We start from the raw sequence: 24,845 nt of genomic DNA, 5'->3' as shown, positions 1-24,845 counted from the left end.
TTCCAGTGAGGCTTGTTCGTCAGATTAAAAGTACAATTTGAAAACTGTAGCAGGTATTAAACATACCTTTATGAAGCCCACATTTCGGTATTATAACTGTATGTTTATTGGTCTAATGTAATATCCTGATCATAAGTATAAGCCCACAGTCATCAGGCTGTGTCTAATTTATCAGTATAATGTGTTTTACTGGAATTAATTTGCTGACATAAATTAACTTTCAATAATATTCCAATTTATTAAACATGACTGTAATACAATAGTGTAATTGCAGTGCTCTGTGTTTGAAAGTGCTACAGCAAACAACAACTGATCTCTAGCATGCTAGAGTATTGAATAGAATTAAAGGGTTATTTCCATATTTGTAATTTCTGCACTTGATCAGTTCTGGTTCTAAAACAATTTGAAACTTTTTATTCTATATGTCATACCATAAAAAGGGGACATTTTCAGTTTTCTTTTCATGACAATTTTTTTTTTATTTCGACAAAAATAACGTTTCATGACTGTGTCTTACTGTGCCTGCTGGATTATGGTCAACATAACCATAATAACTGCAACCAATAAAAAAGTGACGTGTGGCCCTTGTAAAGCTCAAGAGCATCTGCACTAAAGTGTTTTAATTAGAACGTCTCATTCTTCAAAATTTATTTGCTGCTTTTTTTATTTAATGAAAATTATGACGTGAAAATGTGACCCAAAATAAAATGTTGCTTTTTGACCAACGTTGTTCAGATCACCTTAATGAAGAGAAAATAATCCAAAATTTACACAACGTATTATTTCAATGCAGCTATGTGAAATAAAAATGTTCAAAAGTTAATTTTTAAAACACAAATAAACATTATATGATTTGTTGTTCATGTAACAATTACATATAAGTGCTCTTTTAATAATATTTGCTTATCATCAAAGTGCACATCAAACTTTGGACCCTTTTCTTATTTTGCTAACTTATTTCTTTTTTTCTCTTACAAGAAATTAAATACATCCAGTTTTGCTTTGAAAATTTTTGAATGGAGAATTGTGTAGCAGTATGACTGTGGAGGGTCAAAATAGTATCAAATAATATTCTCTAAATGCCAATGGTTAACGCAAGCAACCTCACAGATTTGTTATTTCCAGTTTCACCCTGACACTAGACACAAAAGGGCAATTGATGTGACATAGCACTTTCAGTTTCAAGAAATAAACAAAAAAAAAAGAGAAAATCCCTACTTAGGGTATAAAACCCTTGAGGATGCCTGAGTTGAGACAAATACACTCAGAGAAACTCAAGTCCAGGATGCCACTCATGAAGCTTTGTGAGTATCATGTGATTTCTCTGTGGATCTCAGCAAGAAAATAATTAGAAGATTAGAGTTGTTAACATTACTCTGTTTTTCTTTTCTTTTCTTGCCAGACTTCACTCCTGTGCTGTTGCTCCTGGCACTCAGCTGTCCTGCATGGGTGGTCAGTCGGTCACTGCCACCGATGCCCAACGGACAGATGACCGACTCCTGTGTCTTTTATGCACGGACGCTTCTGGAAAACATCACAAATCTTCTAGCGCCAGACGATCCAGTAGGTGACTTGGTGAAGGTTGAATTCTACGTTGTTGCCGCTGTGTTTGGGGTGCTAAACCTCTCTGCTCCCAACAGACAAGGATGTTCAGTGGAATGAACTGCACCAGGCACAACATGGAGCTGAACTTGAAGACCAGGACGCCGACTGTGTGCTCGCCACAGGTACAGCCAATACACTGACATCACGTGGCGGTATTTTGACATTCAAATAATTTATTTATAAAGAGAAATCACAGAAGTTGTGCTGCATATCAACTTTTTTTATGAAAGTGGTTTTAATGGGTCTTTGTAAATTGTTTGTCCCACAGGGTTCAGTATGCTCTGGGGAAACTACTTCAGCATTTGATCGGGTAGGCGTCTAAATAGCTACCTAACAAAGTTTTATGTGTTCAAGCATGCTTTTTCTGTCAATAGAATTCAAGGCATCGCTTTTCTTGAGTCTGAAGGTGATGTTTGTTGTTTTTCTGTATAGGAGTCATGTATGAGTGACATCGGAAAGGACCTGAGCCACTACTACAAGGTTCTCTCAGCTCTGCCGGATTCTGACGGTACTCTTGGTTCTTCTGTTCTCCTCCCCCTCAAAGATCTCATGGAGGTTTGTCAATCATTATCACCAGTGCTTTTTGAACTGATACTTGTTGCTTTGTAAGCATTGATACATTTGTACTTCTTTTCATGCTACAAATTGAACTCTTTTATGAAAAAACAAAACAAAACTGAAGTGTTTTTTTTTTTGTTTGTTTTTTTTGTAATCGACAGAATTGCTTTAGGTCATCTAACCCAACAGCCTGGAACTCAGCGGAGGTAAGCCTTAGCTGTTCACTCAAAAACTAGTGAGAAATATATTTCTGATAAACCCAAGCACAACTTTACCAGATGAGCTACTTCCACAAAGCCTTAATGATGCCTTTGTATTTCTTCAGGCTCCTGTGGGCCATTCGAGCACCAACGGCTTCAATCAACGGCAGCGTCTCTGCAAGATCATGAAAGGCTTCCACGTCCGCACCATCACGATCAACCGAGCCATTGGCTACATGAGCCTCGGTGAACACACTACCTAAATCCTCACCGATCTCCAGAGCAAGAAACAAGCAGCAATGATCCACTTCTCAAACAGTTAAACTGCATGCTACTTTAAAAAAAAAAAAATCCAGCTGTAAAAGAAACACTGAAGTCTATGTTTTATAATAACATTATTTATTATATTTTGTAAGTCTGTGATGATTCCATTTAACATCAAGATGATATGTGACAGTGTACTTTTATAAAGTATATTTTGGAATATGTGATGTTTACATAATGTAATATTTTTTTTTTATTCTGGACTATTTATTTTAACTATTTATGGTGATGTTGTTTAGTTGGTTCTAAAACTGAACAAATAAACTTTTTTCCTGCATGATACCTGATGTTCTGTCTTGTTTTTAATCATTGATTCTCACTCATTTCGTAAGTCAGAATGATTCAATTTGAAATCAAAAATGTCAATTACAGTTAAAACCTAGTGATTAATTCCAAATACTGGATTTTATAAAAACTGTGCAGTGTCATTCAAAAGAATGTCATTGTGTTTAAATTGTTTTTATTGTTTTATACTTGTGCATATGTATTAATTGTTTTTATCTTGTAACCAGGTTGCTATGTATTGCAAATTTTTTGCTCAGGTCCCTCTTGAAAATGAGATCTAGATCTCAACGGGGTTTACCTGATTAAATAAAATAAAGGAAAAAAATAAAGGAAAGAATGCACTTCCCTTCGGAGTGTTTACATTATGTCACATTTAAAATCACAATCCTGCAGAATTGTCAGATGAAAGATGACACACAATTTTCAGTTATTTATTTTCAGCACCTGAAAATCTGAATATGTATCTGTGTGCAATCACAGCTACAAAGACTCTGCACACTACTGCAATTTATTTCTTCACAAAATTGCTCATGCTCAGCAAAACCGACTAGAAGGCACAATTCCTGCCAGAGATTTGAAATTTGGTGTAGGTGTGAACTTTGACTTACTGGAAGACATTAATATTCTTTAACATTCCACTGCAGCTCTGGCTGTACATTTAGGGTAGTTGTCCCGCTAGAAGGTGAACCTCCACACCAGTCTGTAGTCTTCCAGAGTTCTTTCAGGACTGTTCTGTGTTTTTCTTCACCTATCTTCCATTAATGTTGACCGTCTTCCCATTTTGTGCAAAATAATTTGAAAACCAGGCTTTATTCTCATATTAAACTGCTTTTATAACAAATCATTTTGATTTCTCTTGATTTAGATAGTGTTCAGACTTGACATCAGTCTGTAGCATTGCCTACATTCCTTTCTCATGTTGAGGAGCTGAGGTGTGAACATACCAGGTATCATTTTCTCAGAACATAATTATGATTTCATAAGCCCAGTCATAAGATTCCTGAACAGTCTGTAAATGAGCAACTTGACCTGTAAGTCGTGCACGTAGGTTAGTTGAGGGAATGATGTTTCGAAAGTGCAGGTTATCCACTGTCTGTTACTGAAAAAAATGTACTGAAAGTAAATATTTGGTTTTTTTGTGGCTGCTGAGGCTGAGAGAGACCTGTGATGTCAGAGGTGGTAGCCTCTGTGGGAAGCAAGGATTACCCTCATCCAGAGTTTAATTCATCTTTATGAATTAAACCAAGGCAGGCTACCTGTCTATAAACTACTTAAGTTAACCACGAAGTCTCATATTAAAGTTACAATCTGTGAAAGTTTGCTTGGGGTATTAATGTTTGAGACTCAACAGGTTGTGAAGCTCAAAGTTAAGAACAATCAAAATTCAGTATATACTTTTGTTGAAGAAAGAAATCCTCTTAAGTCTTCCATGGTGTATTTTGTCACTTACTAATAAGCAAAACATTCTTTGAAAATCACAGCCTAATTAAATGTTTAATTATCTGTAAATGGAGTCATCTGTGCTTCTCATAAATGTGATTTTTATCAACTTCCTAAAATAATTGCCAATGTAATTTTTTCTCAAGAAAAAAAAATCACCAGATATTAAAAAAAAAAAAAAGATGGTAAAAAAAAAAAAAATCACTTTTGGCAAAAAATGACTGAGGAACTTATTTTAGGAAGGTGATAATAGTAATATCACATTAGTAAATAATAAAGCTTTTTTTAAAATTTTGTTCAATTCCTAGTGAATATTAATACTAATCAATATTAATAAATTAATACTGCTCAATTATATGAATTGATCAATCTTAATTTATTAATTTTGATTAATAAATCAATCAATGGAAATTAATGGATTAATTGTAGTAAACAAATCAACATATTCTGTAATATATTTATTAATATTTAATGACTAAATATTAATTCATTAATATTAGTTAAACATCATATTAATTAATTAATAGTAACTGATATTAATATTATTAATATTCTGATTAATAATATTTGATTTTACTGCGATTTTTACATTACCTAGGATTTACAAGAAGACCTTCATTTGTTTAAAGTGATGGTCTCAGTCATTTGTTGATTTGGTTGCTATAAAAACACATGATAATAAACATGTAGAATAATTTTCCTGTAACCACTACCTTGATTGTTTAATTCACCCTGAATGCTTAGCAATGCTTGCGTACACTTCATTTGGAAAGTCCAGTGTCTTACATGCAGATGAGCCTAATCATCACTGTAAAAGGCTTTGGGGTTTTAATAGAACTATTAAAAAGAAGAGAAAAAATTACTTTAGTTCCTCTTATCCAGCATTCTTGCTTTATATTGATAATATCCAGTGTAATCCAGCGAGCAACTTTCTTATCTTCCTAAAAATGATAACAAGGTGTTAAGACGCCACTGTATCAACATCTTTTACCAGAGAACTATATCCTGTACATCACCCAGTGGATGTCCCAAAATGCCACTCGTAAGAATCTTTCCCAGGCATCCCATGATGTGCCAACCTTGGGAGTGACTAAACGAAGGTTAGTTGCGGGAAGGATGTTTCAACTATGCAGGTTATCTGCATATGTTATTCATAAAAGAGTACTGAAAGTGAATAGTTGGTTTTGTTTTGTCAGCTTTGGTTTGTATTGTTTCCTTGTCATGCGAACACACTCTTCGGATATTTGTGGTTGCTGAGGTTAAGAGGGACCTGGGATGTAATCTCTGAGAATATATCAAAAGAAAAAAAAAACTGTCAGGTACTCAAGATATAAAATTCAATCTATTATTATTGCAAATTTATTCACCATATTAAATGATACTAAGCTGCTATATCTGGGCAGAAACCAGAAAACACAGGCGTAAAAATGTTATATCTAAATGTTAGAAAATATTTTATTTATAGCAATCAAAAATGAGTTGTTTTGTCTCTGAGAAAAAAATAACTGAAGCAATCAAGATGTACATGTAAGAGATACATATGACGTCCCCTGTATTTTCGTAATTGTAAATTTTGAAATATTTTTACTTGCTGTGATAATACACATCATGATTTTATTTTAGAAATTTTCATCAGCATCCCATTCATTAATTTCAATCTCACAAAATGTTTGCGAGAAATTTCAGTTATAAAAAGTTGCTACAATACGGAATTACACGTTGCTCTAAATGTAAAGAATTTATTTTTCATCTAACTGTCATATCATTATGGTCTCAAGAAAAGCAACAAGTAAATAGAAGAAGGAAGTTATTTAATTTAACTATTCCAGTGTTAAAATGCAATTTATTAAATTCTATATCTGGTCTACTGAAAAGTGTATTTATTGAGAAAAGGAAACTAATGAAGAAGTGAATCCTTGGTAAATGTATTTTTTCACTTGTCACATTTTGATTCATGCTGAAATCACAGAGAACTTGCACTTCAACTTGGACTTTAAGACCTATTAATAACTACTTGATTTATTTGACTCGTTTATGTTCAGCAAACACATATCATGGTCAAATATTACTATTATATTCTTACACAAATAATGTCTAAAAAAAAATCTATCAGTTACATGGCTTGAACCTAAAATTTAATAAAAATACATGAAAGCTGTGAAAATATAAAGAAAATGTTAAGCAGCATTTGTGAAGCTTTACCATAAAAGTACTTTTGAATACTAACAATATTATGGTCATTTACTGCTGAGGTCCAAGTGTTTATTAAGTTAATCAATTGTTTAATTATCAATATTTGTTTCTTCAGACAACCCAACTTTGATGTTATTACAAATATGTTTGAAAAATCTCAAAGTCATGAGACTTTCAGTCTATCAGTTTGTTATATACAAACTGATAGTATTATTCTTGGCTATTACCTTCCCTGTAAACTCAAGAAATAATGCCATACAGCTTTGTTGCCATCTTGTGGACTTTTAGGCGTACAGCACTTATGACTTATGATCAGAATCTAAAAAATCAATGACAAACAAACAAAAAAAATGTTAAAGAAAAAAAAAATCCATTAAGAACTTTTATCCAGGGCAAAGTCGAGGAAAAACACAGTTATGAAGAGCTGGTCATAAATATTCCTCACCAGGTGTGTCGGAGGAGCCTTAATCACCTGCAGCTGCGGACATACCTTCCGTGGGTTGAAGGCCCAGTATCTTCCAAACGTGTCTTAGAATGGATCGCAACCTGCGACGAATCGTGTCCTGGTGGCTCATCGTTTTTTATTCACTTTTACAGAAGGTCGGCTGGACTACAGTCGGGGTTCACGAACAAGCAGCCCACAAGCTTTGGTCAGAACATACGGGGGAGTCCAGCCTCAGCTGTCGGCCACAGGGCAGCAGCGAAGCGCGGAGCTCAGTGTTCGACCTCCACCAGTCGTGGTAAAGTGCCACCCAGATTCTAATGAGGTTCTGGTGCAGGCGGACATGTTTGACAAGGGCCTAAAGGTGGACGGTGCACATCTCCAACTGGGACCGAACTCTCCGAGCGAAGGGGCAGGATGCGGGCCGGTCCAGTCAAGTGACGAAGAGTTCACCATTCTGGCCCGGCTGACAGACTGTGGAACCAAACTTTCTGTAAGCACCGACTGCGGCAGATCGAAACTATGAAAAAAAAAATCTTATTAAAGAAGTGAACATTCACGTGTTTTCAGTTTTTGCATGAATGGCGTCTTAAGCTACTCAATTCTTCTGAGTTAGTTGCACTTTATCTGGATTTGTGTTTTACAAAAGGATTAAAAGACTCCTTAATCAGAAGAGTTGGTTAAATATCTGTTTAAAGATTTGACTCATCCAGGTGATTTCGTGTTTCTAATGCACTGTTTCACACAAGTGTAAGAGTTCAGAATTATCCAGCTTACGTCTGACCAATGTAATTTCTAATAATTTGTTGAATGAAATATGACCCAGTGTTCAGTGTTTTCTTCCCCTCTCCCCCTTTTAGGTGAAGGAACCTTTTTAAGTTGTCACAGAATATATGACTCTGTTACTAATGCCCATGTAAAAAAAAAAAATCATGCCACTGAGACTAATGCACATGCATTTGCCATTTCCCAGTCAACAGAAGAGAAGATAATCTATTCCAATGTTCTGACCTACTCACCAAACCTTCATTAGATGGATTGCTCAGACTGGATGGAGCAGCTGTACCAGTTGAATGCCATTATGACAGGTGAGTACTTTATATTCAAAATGGTGGATAGTTGTTGCTGAAACCATATGATCTTCTAGTGTACAGATTGCATAAGCCCCACTGTATTTTTAAAGGCATATCCATTCTTTTGTTTCAGGAGGTATTCTGTGGATGCCGTCTCTTTATATCCCATCTGGATTCCTTTTACCTCCATAGATTCTAGATAGATTCGTAGATGGCCAGATATACTTCAGTCTGCAAATTATGAGTGGTATTACATGGGTTTTTGTTGTTTTTTGTTTTTTTTCTCGATATGGATTATCGGATGAGCTACAGAGCACATTTAAGGGAAAATAATAGGTTTATTTTTACTCCTTTTGCAGATGATTGGCAGTTTGAGAGGGGATCTACCACATTTTTTGTGGGTGATCTCATTTGCTTTGAAGTATCTATTATTATGGGTCACCACATACCTCTTTGAGTTTATGTTGACCACTGTGTTGCCACTACAACTCCCGATGCAGAAGCAGCTTTAAAATACGATTTCAATGAGCATTATGGGTGAGCAGTGACGATCTATTTTGCTGCAGCATTAAAAGATACAGTTGTTTCTGTAAGTTATAAACTTGTATTTGTCTCAACAGATGTCTTGTTGATGCTTTCCTGACAAACTCCAATTCTTATTTCTTGCCAAGAGTTGAGGAGCACCAGCTGAGGTTCCATCTAGTGGCCTTCAAGTTCTACCAGGAACCCAGTGACCAGGTTTGTTGTTTTCTTGGTATTCCATACACATATATTAGTGAGACAAATGTTAATAGCTACCTAATTAAAGATGCTTCTAAGTGCATCAGCATCATTAAAGTTAATTTACCAAATAAGTTATGTGAAATATCTTGCTATGGCCTACATAATTATGGGAGAAGACTAGCTTTACTGAATTGTACTACATAAAGTCATTGGCAAACTTTCACAAGGAAGTGAGCAATGAAGACATTTCAAAAGTAGCTAATTTTTAACTTATTCAATAGATGGCTAGATGTAGAAAGTTTTGTGGAAGGAAGACATTTGTCAGATGAAGCAAACAAGCAGCAGGATAATAAAATCTGAGGAAACTGTTTAGTGAACCCTATCTAGATTGAGGTTGCAAGACATGGTGTCGCAGTCCCTCAGACCCAAGAAAACACGGAGAGCTTCGACGGGTGCAGTAGATTCGTGTTTACTTCTTTTGAAACCAAGTTTGTTGAATAGCGCTGAATACACCGTGCTCCAAATACACCGTGAAAACTAAAAGAAAAGAAAATACATTTGCTTAAGTGCCTTTGTTTGACACAAAACATGAATACATTACATAGTAACGCTAACTTCACAAACTAATGTGGTTCTAAAGATGCACCTCGCTCCACTGTCCAAGGACTGCAAAGTTTATGGCGGTAAAGTCCGTATTGTGCAGCCTTTAGCCTTTAGCTAGTTCTTAAAGAATGTGCCCTACAGTCCAGAGTCATAAAGATGAAGAATATCATCATCTTCCTCTTGTCCGTGGGATATTTCAGCCTAAAGTGCTGACTGACAGGAGACTAGCAACACTTCCTCTTATTTTTCGCTTTAAATGAAGGCACTAACTCAATGTGAACCAAACTACAGCACCCCCTACTGGGTACTATGGGTAACAACCTACAATCAGCATATATAATGGAACGGGCATTTACACATGGAGTGCACAAGGAGTGTTTAAAATACCACTGTAGATGTATCCATGTCTGAAGGATCATATATGGGCTAAGAAAAAGGACTAAACTGTTGCAGGCTTCCTCAGACTGACAATCTGTGATTTGGGGAACCATTTCTTCTTCATTTGTTGGGCCTTCTGAAGAGCTGCATAGAGCTGTTGATTCTCTTCCCCTCCAGCAGAACTTGGCACCTACTGACATTTCCAAACATTGAAATGCCTAATTTAAAGACTAATGATGGTCTGGCATTTTGACCTCAGCTAATCCTCACAGAGAATCTGTGGAGTCTTAATGAAAGTTGACACCAGACCAAAGGAATGGATGAGCTGTAGACCACTAGCAAATCTGTGACACTTGTAGAGCCACAGACTATTCACGTTCGTCCCATGTTGCACTGATGGAGTAATTATTAAAGTCCCAACCAGATATGAGGGCATAATGTGTACAATACATGACCAATTCTGTAGGCTGACATTGCAGTCTGAAAAGCTTTGACTTGTTTTGTAATTTTTTTTTGAGATTATGAATTTTCATAAGCTTTATGTTAAAATGTTTGAAAAATGTATCCAGTTATGTAATGAATATGAGTTTCTCCTTGAATTTATTTCATGCAATTTATTTCACGTTGGATTCATCTGTATGTTTTGAGAACTCTGTTTCAACATATTTAGCCACATTTTTTCCAATGACATTGTGCAACATGTAATGTAACTCTAACCTCCTGCCAGTTTATGGACCTTGGTCTAAATTGCTATATCAACTTATTTAGCATCGGATTCCCTTGAAACCACACAGAGAGACGTGTACATGTAAAGAATGCATTGTTTGCTTCACAGATACAAACAACGCATCTCTGACAAGAGCAAAGATTCATCTGCAGTAACTTGACACTGACTCGTGTCAATTTAGAAGACATCCAGACATGCTTTTAAGGGCCACTTCCTGCCATTACAACCCACAACCTAATCATGCAGTCACTTTATCGATTATCTTTGCTAAGGCTATGACGTAACACAAAATGCTGGTTTCAACATTGCCAGTAAAACGTCCCCATACAGATTTAGCTCCTTTCTTTTTTCTTCTTCTTTTTTCCCCCCTTTTTTTCTGGACAAAATTACAAAAGCACAGGTGCAGCGCTATTGTGTTTTGTAAAATTCAGAAACTGTCCAATGAGTAGTGATTCCCCCAACGCCCCCAATCAGTAAGAGGACACCACGTTGAGCTTTGTATCGACGTCGCAGTCTAAGTGGATCAACGCATTGCACTGCGCGGACCCAGCTTGACCCACAAGTGAATACTAAACCTTATTGCAAATGGATCTTACTTGCGCTCTTGCCAGAGAAGAGTTTTAGACTATTTGCAATTTAAAAGGTCTACGTCAGCGCCACAGACAGCGTGACCCCCCGCCCATTATTTTTCCTACGGGAGGGCGTGTACGCTGTCCGTGGTCCTGAAACAATCCCACACCTCTTCTGGACATGCCTTTCCTCACGCCGTTTTGGATTTGAAGACCATTTTTCTTTGTTTCCACGAGTCCAGTTCTCGATTAGGAATTATGTTCATGAGTGGGCTTACGACTTACCAACACACTGACTGCCTGATGCATCGGAAGGACTTCTGAGTACAATAAAAAGTTAAAGCCGGGCTTGTTGGAATAGTGTTTTTTTTGGGAAAAGAAAAAAAAAAGGCTGAATGCCAATTGTTGAAAATTTATGGCTCAAACTGGTCGCTTTGTTTTTCCGCTGGGCATGCGGTGACTCGTTGGTTCTCTATTTCTATGTTTCAATCCAGGAATCTTTCGACGCGTAGATTTTTAGAGCTTGATCGTTTTTTTTGTTTGTTTGTTTTTTTCCGGTTCCGATCCCAGCAGATATGTTTTCCAACATACGCCGGACACTGATAGTTTTCAGTATTTGCCTCCTCACCCGCACACTTGTTTCCTCGTACCGAAGATGCGAACTGAGCATCTGCAGGGACGACGAGATCTGCTGTAAAAACACCACGCTCGTTCCTTGTTGCAAACCTCATGCGGACAAGACTTACTACAACATCGCCATGGTCACCCGGAAACTTTCAGGGGTGCTCATCATGCTGCTCCTCTTCGCCCTGGGCTACTTTATCCAGAGGATGCTATGCTCCAAATCTAGGCAGCACAGCCCGCCGCAAAACGGACAGCCGCCGGTCACTGTGTCACAGGAAATGCTCATGGAGAGCTGTTCGCGGGACACCTTGGCTGATCCACCTCTAGCTTCTGCTGCAGATGTGACTCTCCCCACATATGAGGAATGTAAAGATCTCCCGACTTACGAAGAGACCATTAAGGACCGAAGCAGAGGACGAGCGGGCCCCTCCAGGATGAATGACGCCGATATTGTTTGAACATGCTTGAACTTTAAGAAGTCATTATTTGTGATCTCCAGCTAATGTTTCTATTTTATGACTTAAACTGCTTACGTTTTGAATTCACCGTATTTCCTTGTTTGACCAATGTCATGACATCATTTGATTGATTACTGATCAAAGTAAAATGAGTTGACAAATGTTAATATTTCTCCCCGTGGCTTTTTTGGGAAAATTTCCAGAAGAATAAGAGGAACACACGTCTGTTGTTCTTTTGAAGTTTAAATAATATAATTCTTGATATTGCGTTATTGAACAACAATTAATACCGGCTCAAGCTAGAAATAGTTGGTGCTACAACAATATTTCAGTACTATGGTTATCTCTTTGAAGATTATTTAATTTCCATACACTGATTTAAAAATTAATAACATTTACAATATATTTTAATCATTATTTCTGAGCATAAATTATGTAATATCTTCAAAACATTGCAATAGAGTAAGAAGTTTCAAACAGATTCTTACTTATTTTTTATGTTTACTCAACGAAGTTAGTTACATTTAAACAACGCTCTATCATTTTGCCCTTCTGGTATCTCTTTCTATAGTAAAATAATACAAAACCAGTTTAGGTTTCTCCTTTCAGTAAAACAATGTTTAAATATTGTAGCAATAAACATATTTCTAATAACTGGACACAAAAGAAAATGACTTTTTTTTTTTAATTTAACCTGATTTGCCCTATTGAGATAACAGATCTTGTTTACAAACCTGGGCAAGATAGCAGCAGCAGCACAGTTCAATAAGATTTCACAACAGAGTGGTAAATTAGTAAACGTCTAGAAACACTTTCACACAGGCTCAGCTACCACAACTTTAAATTAATCAGAAATATTTTTGCCGATGCGGTTAGTGCAAGATTTTCCCAAGCATCAGATGTCGAAAACCCAAAAGTTTTCTTTTGCACTTCATACACTCGGAATGACCGTTTTCAAAAATGTCCATTGAACAATGAATGTACTTTGTGTATTCATATTTCAAAAGGGCTGTTTAAGGAGCATCCAGAACCAGCAAGGTGGACATGCTGACGATGTCCGTCCACTTCTGTCTTCTGTTGAATACCAATGTAAACGTATAGGAGAAATTGCATAATCAAAACAAAGTAATTTATTTCATTATAATCGAACCACTTTGAAACATGACTGGAAATGCAGTATGCTTAAAATGTAACTTATTATGACATGTATTGTTCTGTGAACTCCACAGAACAATTATTTGCATAATATGACTGCTAAGTTCGCTGTTGGCGCAAATAAGTTAGAAGAGATACATATCTTACATAATAAGCTTATTGATATTGTCTTTGACAGCTCCAGGCTAAGGGGGGAGTCTGACCATTTGAACCACTCGCCTAAAAGCCTCCTCTACTCCGAAACCCGTCGAAGCGGAGCAAGGCTGAACGAGCCAGTCCCGACCCACGCACATCTCCCTCATGTTGAACTTATCCTTCATCTCGGTGACGGTCAGCGCACCGCTCACGTCCTGCTTGTTGGCGAGCAGAATGACCGGGCAGCCCCGCAGATGGTCGCTGCGCAGCGCCTTCTTCATCTCGCTGCGCGCCTCATCCATGCGCCCAAAGTCCGAGGCGTCCACCACAAACACGACGGCTGCCGCGTTTTGGTAATAGTCCTGCCAGTGTTCGCGCATCTTCCCCTGACCACCGACGTCCCACACGGTCACGGAGATGTTCTTCCTGTTTTTTCTGGCGTCCAACATCTCCACGTTAAAGCCGATCGTCGGGACGGTGGAGACGCCAACTTTGTGTTTCATTTTGTAGAGAAGAGTGGATTTTCCAGCATTGTCCAGGCCCAGAAGAAGGACTTGAACCTGTGGTTGTTTGGAGATCGGGTGACCCATGGCGGTGTGAATTCACACAGACGCTTTAATGGTGTGAGGCGCAGCTGCATGACCGGCCTGGTGTACTGTTTGCACAATGCGTTGCCCGGAGTTTAATAGATAAGCTATTATCTCTGTGCTGATTATGATTCACTGTACACTGACAAGTCGCGGAAAAAGGGGCAAAGTTTCGACCTATCCTTCATTTATAGTCGAACGATATTTCCACCAACCAGAAATAGTTTCATTCTTGATAATATTTCTTTAACCATTTAGCTTACATGCTGCTAAACATATGACTCAAAAATATATATGTATTTAGACAGCATATTTTTATGGGAACATTAATGGGTGATTAGGTATTTGTTTAACAGGTAGTGACGGTTGTTGAATAAGGGCACCCTGCCATCCTCTTTGTGGTCCTAAAAGCAGAATATTAATTTTTGAACTTCACAAATCGAAACTGTGTTTTGAACAGTCTGTAATAATTCAAGTTTGAGCGCCCTAAATATAATGGCTTTTATACTTTTCTATATCTATTGTGATCGAAACACCAAAACAAGCAACTGAACTTTCCCTTTTCTCACAAAATCAATAAGGATTTTATTAACTTTAAAGTAGGTTTTATAAAATGCATACAGAACAATATACTTCAACTCTGAGCAGTTAAAGTGTATTTGAAACCACAAAAGTAAAAAAAAAAAGAAAAAATCACCAGATTCCATCAAAAGAGAACAAAATTCTTTTTATTTATAACCAAATTGGAATCAGTAAATATGATGCTAATTTCAGCAATTCTAGCACTGTTGGTGTGCAGACATGTCAAACAGCCCTTTGGGGTAAACAAACATATCTCTGCTCCTCCAAGTGTCAGAAAGTACTATAGTCAACATGTGACTGTGACAATAAATTTCCATTTTTTAAAAATTTAAAAATCCACTCAACACGGTTTTAATGACAAATCCAATTAATCATAAAATATTTTAAATATAAGCAATATTTGACCATCATAATACAAGACTATACATCTTTACGCCTTCCCCTTGCTTAAGTATAAATCAAGTTGCAATAGGCAGCTAAACGTCAATGAAGTGTGGAAAATGTTATTCAGGGAGTCTGTGTACTCAAAACAACAGAGGCTAAAATGTTCAATGTAAACACTGGGGTCAGACACACCACATCTTTCAGTAAGAAATAAATAATTTTATAAAACACATATGCACAAATAATAAAGTGAAAAGAAATGTGGTCTGACTTTAAAAAAAATGCACCAGTTCTAATTCTCAAGGTTTTACATTCAAACTAAAATATCAAAACATAATAAATACAAATCAGTTGTATTTTTTTTTCTTTTCAGTGCTCTAGCAATGAATATAAATAAATAAAAAGGAGAGAAAAATAAATAAAGCTTAGGTCAGACTTTGGAAGGTTCTGCTGATACACATTCCAATGAAAGTGGTTCAAGCACTTTATCCGACTTGACTTCTCTTTTTGTTTTGACTTCTTTTTAAAATAATAAAGTATATTTTACTCAAACGATTGTATCCATGGCAAAATCCAATGGATCAATGCCCAATAAATGACCAACACATGGCAGTACACATGTAACACTGAGCTTGTAAATGCAGGCTTCTGCTTGCTCAGCGTAACCCACAGTAACACTAAAATCACTGCAGTGATCGGTGCACAACCTGCTCCCCAGAGACTAACAGGCCTCTACGCTCGCCCCGCTCCACAAGCTGCAGAGTAGCTGAACATCAGCCTTAGGGAACCCAAATGAAAGGAACCTGAACAGAAAGGTATTCAGTCACATCTCGACTGATTCTTCCAGTAAAATCCATGGCATTCCATTGATCGAACTTTCTTCCCATCAGGATCGGTTCCATTTTTCCCTCGGTTTCACCCAGACGCCACCAGTTGGGTTATCCATCACATACACCAGTCCCTCTGTGTCACAACGACTCAGAGGCCAGGAGTGGGCTGAGGATTTGTCCGTGGTCTGGGCAGAATGATGTAAGCATCTCACCGGAGAGGGCACCTTCCTCTGAATGTGGACAACAGAGGATGGAGTAGGATCCATTTTCAGGCTCATGTCTTCTGGACAACAGCGGTGGAAAATAACGCGGGCTTCAACAGAGGATTTGGATTCGTGTTGTCCCATGCTGGTTGAAAACTCAAGTGACTTATTGACAGCTCCCAAAATGAAGTAAATGTTATTCTTTCTCTTCCTCTGTAGTCAATACCCTTCTGTTCTTTCGCTTATATTTGCTAAGTACACACGGCAAAGTAAAGTGTTCCGGTAACACTGAAGTGTGGCACATTTGCTTATAGGGCTGTTAAGACACCAATGTGGGGGCGTGGGCAGTGCAATAAGCTCATGTTCAAGCTATATTAAGGCAGTCCACCTGCTGCACGCCGTCTCCGACCTTGAGTCAGAGGTGCCACCAGGGGGGACAATGTCCACGCCTATAAATATAAAAAGGCTTGTTCCAGTTTTTTTTGTTTTTTTTCATGGTACAGTGACCTGCGAAAGTATTCACCTCCTTTAGATTGTTTTGTGTTTTGCTACCAATCAACCTGGAATTAAAATGGAACATTTTACGGTGTGCATAATTTCATTTACACAAAAACTACAACTTTGAACATTCCATTTTCTTCTTTTTTGAGTTTGCTTCTTTTGATGCGTCACCCTAAGATTGTTAGCACTGTCTTCCCATTTGGGCCCCCTTTACAAAACTTATTGAGGTGCTTGAAGAGGAATAAGGAATTGTGTACTCTCCCTTTCAGGGTGAGTTAACTTGCAGGGATGACATTGAGAAGAAGCTATTTCTGGCCTGACGGGAGCATAGCTGGTGCGGTCCAACAAGATCATGTGTTTCCCAGCTTTAGCTCACCAGTAGTGACTCAAGTAGTAGCCACAGTAAACTGACTGATTTACAACAATGTGTTTATTTAGACACAGCGTCCTTGTTATGAGCACACAGCTTATTCAAATTCCAGAACAGGTGATGAAAAGCACAACAGGACGCCTTTATCTGATAACTGCTTATGTTTTCATGTTCTGTGCTCTTGAGCAAGGTATTTAGAACTAACAGGTTCTAAATACCTGTTATCTTACACATGCTTTTATCTTGCCATGTGCGAGATAAAAACACTTAATACAAACATCGATATGTAAAGTTCTAGAAATTATTTTTCTGGCTTCTGGTATTATAGAATTGCTAAAAGATGAATATTTTATATGAATTAGCATGGTTTAAATACTCAGAACTCAAACTTCTCAGAGTAAAATGTTTTTATTGTAAACTTCTACTGAGGTACAGGACAGAGATTAAACATACAGTATGCAGATCTTGTCGATCTGCCAGAGACATCCAAAAACTCAATAAATAAGGCATCAGGTAACCACCTGTTTAATAAAAAATAAAAAAAAAGTTTTTATGGTTGCTCTCAGATGATAACATAGTCATGGTATATAGTGGTAATAGTAGGAAGTGAAAGCAGTAGCAAATCAAGTGTGGCTTACTGGAACTTTCTCTGACATGTCGCTGCTGCCCGTGAAGTCAGCTGTATTGCTTTGAGAGCATATTCCCTTCATTACCAGCAGCATTCCCTTTATAGGCAAGGAGTTCACGATGAATCATCATCTCATTTGTTTCACCACCCAAAGTCTTGTGTGCTCATCTGGTCAAAAACAGCGCGCTATGACAAACACTTTAAGTACAGTACTTTGTTCATTAACATTGCGATGCTGCAGATGGTGAAAACATTGAAAAGATGTAGATTTCAGATACTGAAATCAGGTTTTACAAACATAAAAACCTTTTAATATTACTAAGGGTACTGTTACTATTGGCTGATATGTCCAAATAACCATTAAAAGTGAGCACTCTGAAAAACTACTTTGTTTTCCCAGCTTTTATGTGCATGTTTAACAAATGAACTAGGCATTTTGGCCATAATTTCTCTTTGAGTGCCGCCCACCTTCTGCAGACTTGAAAGAGTTAAAACAATCCAAAGGGGGGAAAAAAAAAAGTTATTTTTGTGGAATTAGATTTCAGTAGGGGTCATTCTGCAAAGGAAAAGGAGAAAGAAAATTGATGGAAACCTTTTAAACAACTCCATCAAAGCCTGTTCACAGAAAAAAAACCCATTTACATCGATGATCTCAGCTTTGCAAAGGCTATTTAGCGATCACTTCCAGGAAAATCAGTAACATAAACATTAGCGAGAAACAACAGCCCAAATGTGCATCAGCTGACACAAAACAACCAACGTTTTAATTTTTTTATTTTTATTTTTTTGCTGTGACAAAACTAACAGTCAGGATCATCAAGAACTTATGCCATGCTGTTATTTATCCAGCCTTGAATGTACGTGTATCTAAAGAATGCATTTGACATGGGTCTGAACAGATAGAAATGTAGTGTATTTTGTAAAAAATCAGGATGTGTTACACCTATGTAGTATGTGTGTGTGTGTGTGTGTGTGTGGTTTGAGGCAGCCCCACTTTGTATAATCACTGTTTCCTTTTAAATTCTGTTTTTCTTGACTCTCTGAGAATGGAAGCACACTTTGCTTTAGGGACCACAAGTGTCATAAAGTGGTCAAATGATTATTAGCCAAAACAATTAGAGCAGCTGGAGTCACTTGAAGCACTCAGCCGAGGCAATCAAATCTTCTTCAGCCTAGATAGAGTGTCTGCATATTGTAGGTCGAAATGTTCTTATAAGGTCATTGCTGCAATAATTCCACAGCATCTCAAAGCTGAAAGTCTGTAGTGCCACAGAATGCTATGATATATGTGGAAAATTGATGGTTTACCTGAAGATCAGGATTTGTCTTTTCCATTCAGACATTCAGATGCAGGAAGGTGATGCAGGCGCGTTATTTATTTGTGCGTCTTCATATGACTTTGTAACACAAAACAAACAAACAATAGTATAATTGTTGTATGGACTTGGTGAAATCTTAGATTACACATTAGGATAAAAAAAAAAACTAAGATTATTAAAAATAATCAACTGCAAATTCTATTTTGTTTGAAAAAAACAAACAATTAGCTATTTAATTTTTCATTTCAGAATTTGCAATAAAGAGGCTTCCCTTTTATCATTTGCACTTGTTTTTGACTACTTTTTGGAAGACAGCTTACAGATGTAGAAACATGTGCTTCTTAAGAGTTCGATAAGTAAAGGACCTCCAAAGTCACAGCAGGAGCACTGTGTTGTCTGCCGCCCTACTGGTCGTGTCGACAGCTTATTTATAGAATCCATGCAGTTCAGCATGCATTAATGCTGAATGCATGCTACGGGCGAGACTGTCAACACTAAACAGGAACCATTCAAGTATGCAGGGAGTAAGTTTTGTACACTCAAAGGTTAGATCTGTGCACAGCAATGCTTCAAGTTAATTAAGTATATTGGATCTTCTGCAGCCTTGTTGTTTAATATGACAAACTGCTTCTGTTCAATAAGAAAGATTAGATACATACAATTCAGAGCATCATCATATTACCACAAGCCTGTGGTTTTGCATTTACAGCTTTAGCACCTTCCTATAGTAACACAGTTTTTCCTTAAAGCATCCCGTAAAAAGCTTCCAGTGGAGTTGTACTGTCCATGTGCAATTTATAGTAAACAGAAGTAAAGCAGTCACAGTCTGGTATGTGCTGGTTAAGAGAAAATCCCCTGTGTCTGTAGTAGTTCTGTACTTACTATGCACTTATGTTTTGTTTTTTTTCCAAGAATTGATCAATCATACAAAGGTTAGTTACAGTATGTTTAAATGTCCTTTTCTGAATAAATTGACAATTGAAAAACATAGCTTTGTTTTTACATGAGGAAATTTATGTGCCGACTTGTTATAAGTACACACCTCAGCTTTCCTGTAACCTTCCTGCTGCATCCAGACGAGGGGTAAAAAAATCCTTCTGATCACAGTGTGAGCTCCCCAGACCTACACACCGGCCTTGCTACTGCCCCCAGCTCCACTTTTAAACTTTACCACCATGACTGTGATGTTGTCGGGGCAACCGCGGTAGAACGACTGGAGGACGATGCTCTTGGCACCGAAGTGAGGCTCGTCCAGGCGCTCGCGGACAAAGCGCACTGCCTCCTCATTACTGAAGGCGTCCCAAAGACCGTCAGATGCTAGGATCATAAACTCAGGCTGTAGTTTGTCCAGGTCAAAGGTCATTATATCTGGGTCGGGAATGACCACGTTGAGGTTCTTGAGAGGGTAGTCCCCCAAGGAGCGAGACATGGCCAGGATTCCCTGAACTCGCCAGGATCCATTAAAACTGATGAAGCCTCCTGCAAGTAAACATTAATACAAAGTTATTTCAGAAAAAATGTCTACTTCTGTTATAAAAAAGCTATTAAAACAAATTATGTTGTGATTATGACCACTAAAAGGCTTATATGGTATAGCTGTTTTGCAACAAATGAAAATAATAATAAAGAAATACCATTTGAGCAAAAGTTTAAGTACTTTGTAAAAACAAGTCTAGTGAGGTAAAATGGGGTAAACTGATATCTAGACTTGGGTTAAAGTGGGCAAAAGTTGTTAAAAAAAACTGAACTATTTTACAGATTTACCATAGAGATTCCTAAACGACCTAATAAATTAGAAAAAAAATGGAAAAGACTTGAATAGAAATATAGAAGCCAGCAGTGTATCACATAGTCAATATGCAGAATTCGCAGAGATATCAGTGTGTAGAATTTCTTTTGTTTTCCTGATGCAGTATATTTTAACAGAATGCTATTTTGGATTTCCCCTATAGATGGCAACAAAGAACACTAAAGTCACAGCGAAGGGTGTTGCAGTAGATTATGTTGGATGCACTGCAGTACTGCCTCAGCATCTACCTGCTCTCTTGATCCTCTTGCGCTCTTTCAGCTGATATGGCTTGTGGTCGTGCGACAGCGCAACGGCATTCCCGTCTTTGTCACACAACACTCCGCGAGAGTCTCCGACGTTGGCCACAGTGAGCTCTCTGTCTGACAACAGAGCCATCAGGCATGTTGTACCTGAATGAGAAGTTCGAAGGGAACAACAGAAACCAGAACATGTTTAAAATCCCATCATAAAAAATTCAAATATTTAAAATTTACTCAATATCTTGTTTTAATTACTACATAATTGAAAAATATTGTTGCTAAGAGTAAATGTTGCATTTTCTTTTCACAAAAAGTGTATTTGCATCTTTTCACGAAACTTCCCCTACAGGGTAAGTTTAGGATGATGTAGAACAGATTTTTTTTTTTTTATCAGAGATTGTTCTAGACCACATTAAGAGAGTATGTGACATAAAAAATTATTGCGCCAAAAGTTGATTATAGTTTATCACAGTTTCTCCCTTCATTGGGCTGCTGCGGTTCACGTTAATTTATCCCCCTCCCTCTGGCCGCCCGCCTCCCCCTCTCGACCTGCTTCATCATGGTTGGCGGAGAGCTTGTCCAGCATCTCCCGATCCACAGTCAGGATGCGCTGCTCAAGAATGCTGGCGTAAGAGACAGCGCTCTCCCTCTTCTCCCTCTCCAAGGCCTGCAGCTGCTGCCTCAGAGACTCAGGCAGGTGGGCCTTGGCATAATCAGCTGCAGCCTGCGGCAGACAGGAAGCCAAAGGAACACAAACAGACCCACAGTGGCGATTAGAGAGATACGACAAGGAAGTGGAGGCACAGAGCAGAGTTGTGCTTTGTGTGGATGCCGTCAGTGAGCTCAGAAATGCCATGAATGTGATGGAAATTTGCACAAAGAGAACAAGGTTTGCTTTACTTTGACTGGATTTTGCCAGATTTTATTAGAACTTTATTATAAGCTGATCTGACATGTTTTTCTATGAGTCTTTGGTATAATTTTCCCGTATGCATTGAGCAGGCAGCTAGTCTGAGCTGAATCATTGAACAGCCTCCTCATCCTTCACAAACATCTACTTACTTGCTTCTTCCCTCGGTTCTCCTGCTAAAATTTTCTTTAGACCAAAAAGTACAATTAACCATCTTAATTCCTTTCTTTATACAGTCCACGTTTCTTACACCTTAAAAACAGATAATTAAAATAATTTCACATTATTCATGGTGCTGCTTTCTGATGTGGCGATGTGCTTAAACAGTTTCCAGCAAATATGACCTTTCATGCGAAGTTTGCTTTGAATTTCTATTTTCAGAAGGGAAGCTTCTCTTGGCAGTGACTTGACTGCGCGCAGCACAAAGACAGCCACAATGCTGCAGCGAAGTTACAGTGCTAACGATCGCAACACCCTCTCTTCAATTTTTTTAGTCAGTTTGTCATCCTGCAGAATGTGAAATTGCAAATCCGCTGCAGCAAAGGTGTGTGAACCAGAGGAGAGGTATTAGCCCGAGATTATGAAATTGTAGATAAAAACTAAATCCTACTTAACATGGGAGAAACACCGTCACTTTTCTGCCCCTCCCCTCACCTCCCGCTCTGCTGAAAGAGTACTTGCGCATTATTTAATTGGATAGAGTGGTACTCTTTGAGACTGGATGAGGAAAAGAGCTTTAAGTGCAGTTTTCCATTTGCAGCAAACGGCAAAAAAACGGCAGGATTAATGCAGTTGCAAACCTTTTTAATAGCCAAAAGATTTTACTGCTGGTGCATTTAATTAGTGAATGTAAAATATGGGAGCCGTGGTATTAAAAGTGGACTGATGTGTAGCCTGGGTTTCTTGCTGACATCACTGTTATATCAAAATGGCTTTGCTCCTCTCTCAGCCTATGGCTATAAACTTGAATTTGATAGAGCAAAGTTGTAAATGTGTGTGTGTGTGTGTGTGTGTGTTTCCACAACATTAGCTCTGTAAATCAAGCTTTGAAAGCAGCAGCAGCTAGTGCTGACTTTCATTTTCAGGGGCACAACTCATGATTCAATGAACACAGCAGGGAGGGGGAAACACAGACATGTCTAAAATTTTTCTTTGTGTTTTCAGGGACACAACACACTGATCTATTTCTCCTCATATGGCTCTGCAGGAGCATCACTTCGTTCAATATAGTTTCTATGCATTCACAACTGATTCCAAAGCAGGAAACTGTCTTGACGCTTAAGAGGAGATGAGTGGAAAAATATATGGAAAAATGGGTAAACAAGTATATGCATTTGTTGTCTAATGTACATTAAACAACAAAAAGTAACTTGACATAAAACAATAGCCGGTGCTGCGAGATAATGCCATTGAGGGGGTGCGGATGTTGTTCTTATCAGACTGATAAGAACAACAAATATTAGTTTATTGGAATAAAATAAAGAAGTCCAAATAAGCAAATACCAACTACACTGTGTCTGTTGCCACAGCATGTAGAACAGGCGCATCTGACATTTCTTGTAAACCAGACAAAAGACAGTAAAAGTGCTAAATTTCCAAGATTTAAACTTAAATAGCCATTAAAAGTAACAATTTTTTTTCTTTTAAACATGTAAGCAATTGGCCAGTGACCAGAAATGGAAACTTTGAGCTTCAGCAGTTCCTCTGGTTTGTCTAAGGAAAAATAGCACTAAATGTTGTCACTGAAATAACACTAACAACAGTAAATTTTTTCTTGAGTTATTTTTTTCCAGAAATATCAAAATCCCATACACTCATAGGATTCATTGTTCAGAGAAGTCTCAAACTACACACTCTCAGTGACAGATGGCGTCTGAAACCAGGAGTCTTCAGGCACAGCATGAGAAAATACTGACCCTTAACAGTGGAGGGAGTGAATTGAGGGACAAAAAGCACACACACATACACACACACAGCACACAAAGCTCATTGTTACAACCCTCAAGTCAACTCCCTGAGAGGCACAGCCATTGTTAGGGCGTTAATGCAAGAAAATACAAACAAGGAATAAAAAAAGGGGGGGGGGAATGACTGTTTAGCTTGAAAAGTTTATGAAAATCCAAATAGTCAAAGCAAATAATTTTTGGTTAAAAATTTATAATACATAATTTTTCCTCTTACATGAGGAAAAGTTTCCCTCCTCACATGAGAAGTGTAGTTTTCCCTGGCAGAAACTAGGGTTTCGTCACATTTGTCTTCATTGATTCAGATCCATTTTAAACTGGAAACAAACGCAACATCCACCGCATCTAAACTCGATGCAGCAGCTGTAGTGAAACTGGGCTGCGATACGGTACCTCTCCCCCGTGACCGTCGAATATCCCGAATATAGACGGGTGGCTCTTGTTGGTGATGTCGGTGAGCACCTCGAACCGGTCCTCCATGTGATCCCTCCTGCCCTGTATGGAGTACACGGCTACGTTGTTGTTCTTGAACGCCCACGTCTTGGAGAACTCCGCATCCAGGACGCTGAGGCCTCCGAAGCGGTCGTTCTGCATCATCTCCGCCACTTTCCCCTTCACCATCTTCACGGCGTCCCGGCTGGACTTGACGATGGTTTTCACCTCGTCGGTGTGAAAGAAGTAGCTCCACAGCGCCAGACTGATGCACAGAAGGAACAACGTCTCCGGCCTGAGAAGAAAATAGCGCATGATCCGACCCAAAAGAGACAGGAGCGTCATTGTGTCTCCTATCATCACACGCAACCGAGCTGCAGTCTGACTACCCCCTCCTCTTTTGGCACGGTTCACTCCATCCGCTTCGAGGAGCTGTGAAGAGATCGATTTACTATCACAATGACGGACAAAAACGGAATTTAGGCTCTGAAAAAGCTCCTCCGTGGGCTGGTTTGTCCAGCGACTCCCAAGCGCATTCGCGCACTAATCGGGTGGAGAACCAACAGGCCACACTGTCGGTGACTCTGACCGATG

At 38.3% G+C, this 24,845-nt stretch overlaps 3 protein-coding genes and 1 pseudogene across 3 annotated transcripts; 2 read left to right on the top strand and 2 right to left on the bottom strand.

Moving 5' to 3' along the window:
• Positions 1-1,036: 1,036 nt before the first annotated feature.
• LOC116721905 (uncharacterized) lies at positions 1,037-2,844 on the top strand. Its single transcript, XM_032565932.1, has 7 exons — positions 1,037-1,049; positions 1,310-1,563; positions 1,641-1,727; positions 1,874-1,915; positions 2,038-2,160; positions 2,325-2,369; positions 2,489-2,844. Exons 1-7 carry the CDS (start codon positions 1,037-1,039, stop codon positions 2,624-2,626), a joined length of 702 nt encoding a protein of 233 aa, XP_032421823.1. The 3' UTR covers positions 2,627-2,844.
• A 2,601-nt stretch (positions 2,845-5,445) lies between these two features.
• Positions 5,446-12,202, top strand: LOC116721904 (zona pellucida sperm-binding protein 3-like; annotated as a pseudogene).
• Positions 12,203-12,868: 666 nt separating this feature from the next.
• arl14 (ADP-ribosylation factor-like 14) lies at positions 12,869-16,677 on the bottom strand. Its single transcript, XM_032564920.1, has one exon. The coding sequence runs from the start codon at positions 14,080-14,082 to the stop codon at positions 13,543-13,545; it is 540 nt and encodes a 179-aa protein (XP_032420811.1). The 5' UTR covers positions 14,083-16,677; the 3' UTR covers positions 12,869-13,542.
• A 664-nt stretch (positions 16,678-17,341) lies between these two features.
• Positions 17,342-24,837, bottom strand: LOC116721282 (protein phosphatase 1L). The gene is made up of 4 exons (XM_032564913.1): positions 24,213-24,837; positions 21,495-21,669; positions 20,934-21,095; positions 17,342-20,375 (listed from the first exon to the last, which is right to left on the bottom strand). Exons 1-4 carry the CDS (start codon positions 24,609-24,611, stop codon positions 20,020-20,022), a joined length of 1,092 nt encoding a protein of 363 aa, XP_032420804.1. The 5' UTR covers positions 24,612-24,837; the 3' UTR covers positions 17,342-20,019.
• Between the last annotated feature and the right edge of the window lie 8 nt (positions 24,838-24,845).

Source organism: Xiphophorus hellerii, chromosome 6 (assembly GCF_003331165.1).
Source record: "Xiphophorus hellerii strain 12219 chromosome 6, Xiphophorus_hellerii-4.1, whole genome shotgun sequence".
NCBI lineage: Eukaryota > Metazoa > Chordata > Actinopteri > Cyprinodontiformes > Poeciliidae > Xiphophorus > Xiphophorus hellerii.
This window is presented reverse-complemented; position numbering and strand designations above follow the sequence as displayed.